At 31.5% G+C, this 6,561-nt stretch overlaps 1 protein-coding gene across 1 annotated transcript; it reads right to left on the bottom strand.

The window, feature by feature from the left end:
- Positions 1–1,994: 1,994 nt before the first annotated feature.
- LOC132724414 (uncharacterized) lies at positions 1,995–4,865 on the bottom strand. The gene is made up of 5 exons (XM_060709275.1): positions 4,299–4,865; positions 3,900–4,052; positions 3,510–3,689; positions 2,917–3,081; positions 1,995–2,348 (listed from the first exon to the last, which is right to left on the bottom strand). Exons 1-5 carry the CDS (start codon positions 4,848–4,850, stop codon positions 2,259–2,261), a joined length of 1,140 nt encoding a protein of 379 aa, XP_060565258.1. The 5' UTR covers positions 4,851–4,865; the 3' UTR covers positions 1,995–2,258.
- Between the last annotated feature and the right edge of the window lie 1,696 nt (positions 4,866–6,561).

Here is a 6,561-nt window from a genome sequence, read left to right as displayed (position 1 = left end):
TGTATAAAAAGTCTGTGCGTTGTTAATAGCATCGTAAAAGTTATATGACTACTTTAACACGTTACTTCTGGAATAAGACCGGAAGTAATCCTCCATGCAATACTTCAGTCACAAACGGGCATCTGAATTAAACCACCGACGTTCCGTAAGCTAGCTAGATAGCTTCCTCATATGAAAGAAACGGAAGTCCCCTGGGCGGGGTTCAAACCCAACGTGATGTGGAGCAGGGGATTTAAATTGAAGGGGTTTGAATTTAAAGATTTGATCCACTCGACACGGACACTCCATATGGTCAATGAATGTATAATAAACATTAATTCAGAAATCATGACATACAATTTTACTATTTTTGTAACATGGGTTAAATCAGACGAAATGGAGTTGAAAACTATGATGTCAAGATTGTAATCAAGATACGTAATTTAATGATCCAGTCCTCTACATATGACACATACATTCGCATACAAAACAGGGTAAACACACAGTTTTCAATTTTCATTTACTGCTTTAGACAAATAACAATTGATCAGTCCCTTTGGAAAACCAATATACATGTACTGATTTGTATTTAATGTGTATGAAACTAACAATCTATAACAACAACAGACCAGCAAACAAGTTAATTTGTCATTTTCTCCTCCGTCCTCTTATAGTACCAAACTTATAAAAGGTATCTCTCTCTGTTTGATCAATATAGAGTGAATTCAGGCTGATAACTTACTAGTAAGACATTAATATAATTCATACGTTTGGTTTCTCTCGCTGGGTGTTTTCAAAATTGCAATCCAGTAATTGAAGGATACGTACTGTAAGTTTGCAGCATATTTCATCCGATTTTGTATAGGAAAAAGTATATTTGTTCTATGATAAATGTTACTAAGTTCTTTTTTAAATGCTGGAATCCTAGTTCACCAAGACATTTAAGAATTTTTCTAAATATGTGTTGACTTTCCTTTGATCTGAAAATGTAACACAATCATCAATTAGCATTTTAATAAATATATACACTTAACATTTGTATTATAATAATTATTATTTTGCAGTGAAATGCCTGTTTTGAAGTGAAAGAAGAAATACAAAAATAATCAAGGTATTATTCAATGTGATTCAATATAAGTCAGTTAAGAAGTGTTATTTATGCTACTTTAATGACGAATTATTGCACATTTAGCGCTATTTTCACCAGGTTACTAGCATCAAAGCATCTCAAATGCTTTAGAACTATTCTTCGAACGTTATAAAACTCAGTTGTGTTCTTTCTAAATAAGGAAACAAAAAGAAATCTTCCAAGCAGGACCCACTATAGGAACCATGGCCTTGTCTTGCATCAAAGGCAAGGTTACTATGAAAAAGATTTACAAGAATATAGAAATATAAACAAGTACTTTGATAAGGGATAATTGACTCGAGACCTAATCGGATCACGGCCATGTTTCTTCATAGGCAGTAAGTGATTAATGTTTAACGTCAAAATGGAAGAGCGATCGCCTAGTGGTGAAGGTGTCTGACTCTGAACCCAGGGATAATGGGTTATCGTTATATGTTATCGGATCACGGACATGTTTCTTCATAGAACACCTGTTCGACTTGGTTTAAAAGTAATTAATATAAATTTTAAGAACCTATTCAGCAATCGAGCTGAAATAAATATGTTTGAACAAACGTCGGAATGGACACTTCAAGGATTGTTCAACTATGTATGTTTTCACATACGAGTTATTTAACGATTATTTTTGCGTAAATCAATGCTAAGCAGTAACATGCAAAATTAGAAAATGCTACGTTTAAACGCTTTGAATGAATGGGTGCAATGTTTTTGAAATATTCATAATCTATTTGTAGCTTAAATGATATTACACCACGTTTTATTTATAAAGATCAGTGGCAAACACTTACTTATTTCAACATCTTGGCTTATCCTATGATTGAATAGGCATTCTGGTCAATGTATACATACACGTTAATCAATTATTGTATGATATAAAACCAAAACATAAACAGACCCCTTTCCTTGAAAAATATATTATATCGTTATTGCTCTATAAAGCCTCATAATACTGTTACAGTTCTTTTATCATGGGAAAATGCATTCCATCCATAAACGAGTAAGAGTACTAAACAGCCAATCTAGTCTTTAAGTGTTAGTTATTGTTTGTTAACCTGAATTGGTTCTTTTTTTGCACGATTATCTTATCTTTTTTTTTTAGATTGTTGCATTTATTTTAAAGATTATATGTATTTACATGATTATAAAATGTTTACCGTGTTTCTATATTGTGCATGCTTTCCTTTTGCGAAAATATCTGGAATTGGACGAGAGTTTCTTTGTCAGTTTCCGCATTCAGTACCTGGAATTGAATTGTAAATTAATTTATATGCATTATCTCAATCACATGTAAATGCAAATCATGATTTTACATATGATCGTATTTGAGTGCGTAAACAAAATTGAAAAAAAATGAATTTACTGACTTTGTATGTTTTAGGATGTTCATAAAAGATCATGAAAAGGAGAAACATAATTCAAGCTTTCTAGAACCTTTTCTTAAAAGATATTTCTATGTACTACACTGAACGTATACGATTGCCAAAAGGTTCAGAAGAGTACACTAACGCTCGCTTGGCAACTTTTTACAACTATAACAAAACGCATAATTGTACACTTGCAATTGTGAGATGCCTCAGACCCGAAAAACAAATGAAACTGACACTCTTTTCTTTACCTATCTTTGCTCTCAATAGGTAACATTTGCATGTATAGAGACGGAAATTGTTATAATGTATATGCTTAAGAGTCTTTTACGTTTATTTATAGAAATTTATATTAAATATCATATCGTGATTTCAATAGTACAATATAGTTTATCAAACTATATGACAACTGTTCGTTTTTGCAAGCAATATACAGTTTAAAACCTTTTGAACGTTTTCAATTATTCCACGAGTATTTTTCAATTGGGTTTTCTCAGACGGTGTGATGTCACATGAGGCTAAATCAGAGTCTATCGCTTGAATCTGACTTTCGATGAACATCTCAATTTCTATTTTGTAATTACGTGGTTCAAAGCTCAAAGGCATTGCCTGAAAATTGTGGAAATACAGTATTCTAATTAATTTTGGATAAAAAACAAAGTTAACTATTTTTCAAAACAAAATAACGACATGAGGAATCTTACAATATATTTAACATATATATAAATCACACTTTTTATTAACTGATAGCCTAATGTCAACCTTTCCTTTGTTTAAAACTAGTTTTTACTGCTTTATATGCACAGTAAATATCCACACAATTATTTTGGTATTACAAACATTCTGTTACTGATTAATTAACTTTAGCAAAATATGTTCTCCTTTACAAAACTGTAATCTGATGTTAAAAAAATATATACATTACGTACATACGTTACATTTGTTTTAGACTTTAGATGGAATATAATACATGGTGCATCAGTACAAGTGAATATCGCTGATACATTATAAGAAACTAGAACGGAAAATTCACTTACTTCTGTTTGACATATATCGCCTAACAGGCCAAGTACCGATTTTAGATCTGTCTTTATATATGAGCCTGAATCAACGGAACGGTATAAGCGTTCTATCCTTTCTTTTGCATTACTTGCTTTTTTCAAAACTTCTTTCATTTCCTCTGGTAGGTTACCAATGTAAATTTCGTTTTCTAAAAGCTAAATTATTTTGAAAATAAAAAATAAAAGAAAGATAGTTAATAGTGCATGATTTTGAAAATTTCTATAATTATATATCAATATTTCAATCATTTCAATTTCTTTTTTACATTTTAAATATTAAATTGACCTATGCTTGTCAAATATTTTATCATTTAATTTCTATCGTAATCTTCCAAAATGAGTTTAGATATGTATTGGCAAACATACTCTCTGGAGAGTTTTTAATGCATTGTCAATATATCTTGAAGGGTTTTGCAGGAATTCGAGAAGCCCTCGCGAATCAGAAAGCATGCTCGTCACATTTCGGTCATCCATTTTAAGATCTGGGGAATGCATCAATATATTTCTCCAATTCAAAACCTGTCGAATAGAAAGGAAAACTTGCATTAAAAAAACGGAAATCTTGTAAAAATTCAATCCCACCTAGCAAACATGTTTATGTAATGCACAGTACAGAAACTTAATTCATAGATCTATCTTAAACATTCAATACTTTCTTTTCTCGAATTCCATGTATAAACTTGGTTCAATACATATTGAAATTTTCTAAAGGAAAATGCAAATTGTTCATGTTATTTATACAAAATAGCACGTAATATAACTTACTTTATCCAAATGCGTAAGGATGCCGTCTGGCCATAGCTCTGTACAATTCCTCATTATTTTGATGACTTTTGAAATATCAAGATCATCAAGTGACTTGCATTTCCTATCGTCTCCATTGTCGATATGCATGTACAAAGCTGATAATTGCCATATCAAGTCTTTTCTTTCAAGAGCTGACGTTTGATTTGGAACATTGGTGTGATAAGCTACCCAAACATAACAGTTTTTCAATACATTGCGATCCTGGTGAATGCCGACAAATTCCTTCATTAGTTGAATACAAGCGTCGTGTTTACAATGAAATTCTGTCTTTTGAAATTTTAATTTGTTCCCTGTTTTCGGAGGCTTCTTTAATTGTGTCAATTTGCATATGTTATTGGTCTTCAGACAATGAAGAAATAGTGTCAATTCTGGCTTTCTGTATGCAAGGCTGTCTACAAATGTATTGAGTTTGTCTTCAATACACTTACATAAAGCTGATTTCGTTGATTTTAGTGCAAAGTTGCCTTTGACCCAGTTTCGAGTTTCTTTGTCGTATATGTTGTGAGACATTTATGCAAATTTAGAATACCTTGATTAAAACAAAAATAATAAATGTCGTTTATAATATTGCAAAAACATTCTTTTCTTTATTTCTTAAAATACATTTCAAATTATATTGAATTTATTATATAAAACAGCCAATTTCATGCAACTGTTTTATTATTAAGAATTCTTACTTGCCTTGTAATTTGAATTATAGACGAAAAGAAAAAACTGTGATTTGACTGATAATACATACACTGGTCAATTGAATGACATCCCCGCTAAAAGCATGTCATTGTCATTTAGAAATACTCGTGTCATTTTGCGCCGCAATAAAATTACAGCTTTAGCACGAAAGTGTTGGAATGAGATTAAATCACAATTCGTAATATGTAAGTTGTTACATTTTGTAAGTGCATTCATGTTATAGTAGTTCAGAATACCGTTCATGTATCAAAATACTTTAGCAGGGTTTATGAACTGAAGAACGTAAGTGTCTTCTACAGTAGGGTGAACGTTTCAGTTAACAGGCAAAACGCACGCTCGGAAAAAAACGCACGAAATACCAAACGAAATACGCAGACGCAAGCAAAACGAAAAACGATATACGCTAAACGATATGCGCCTTCTCGAAACGCTTTGAATCGCACGCAAAATAGAACGTTTCGTCCGAACGTTTCAAAACGTTCAACAGCAATTTTTTGCCTATTATATTCATATATAACTATAACGTTAATATATTCAAATAGTCTTGAACATTTATATTTTCTATAATCTTTTTATTGATATAACAATTGATCTTTATGTAAAAGGTTTAATTGGTTCTTTGAATTTCACACAAGTAGAATAAAAGTAAATCCGGTCGTTAATTACCCTTCACAAATAAATAAGGTGTCTCTGAAAACAATGTCGATGGGATATTATCGAGTCTTTTATCTGTGTAATGCGCTAATTGACATCGCGGGTATATCTGTGAGAAACTATTGTAAGTGTGAAATTAAGGCATTATTAAAGGACATATATATCCGACATCTGTTTATTGCTTTTCCGAATTTATACATGTAAATTAGTGCTACTTCAAGTAATTGTTGCTGTACCGCTGGATTAAAAATATCATACATCAATCTCAGGTAAGTTTTTTTTACTGAGATACTTTTTGAGTGGAAAACCAATCTGCATATTGAATTTATCATTCACTTGTTATCTTTACACGTAACCGTTCAAACTTACAATGACAAAATGCAGTTTCAAGCGCTGAATATAATACTGTACGTTTTAAGTACATTTACGTTCCTCGTTTGTTTATAGTTCTGCAAAAGTTTTCTTACACCCTGTCTTATACATTTCAAAGATTATTTTATTAACAGCAACTTTGCAATTGAAGAGTAATTAAATTCTTTGCGTCTGTAAAATATAATTAAATGCCTAATCTTCGGTGTAAATAACGCGCGTCGATGTCCTGTGTTCATGATACTTCATCATAGGGTCACAAATAAGATCGAATGTTAGAGTTAACAACATCAAATTTATGTTATTTATAGAAAAGATTTTACTTGAAAACAAAAACAAAAAAACAACAGAACTGTCGAATACTATCATATAAAGTTTACCAACATTTCGCTTAGACTATATATTCTAAACTAATAACAGACGCAGACTCACGCTATTCTGGACCAAACGATAAACGGACGCATACGCACGCTAAACGAGAGCAAACGACGCACACTCTCAAACGCAC

The sequence above is a fragment of the Ruditapes philippinarum genome, unplaced genomic scaffold (genome assembly GCF_026571515.1).
Source record: "Ruditapes philippinarum isolate M1 unplaced genomic scaffold, ASM2657151v2 ctg1049_1_1_1_1, whole genome shotgun sequence".
NCBI lineage: Eukaryota > Metazoa > Mollusca > Bivalvia > Venerida > Veneridae > Ruditapes > Ruditapes philippinarum.
Note: the sequence above shows the minus strand (reverse complement) of the source record. Positions and strands in the feature narration are given on the sequence as shown.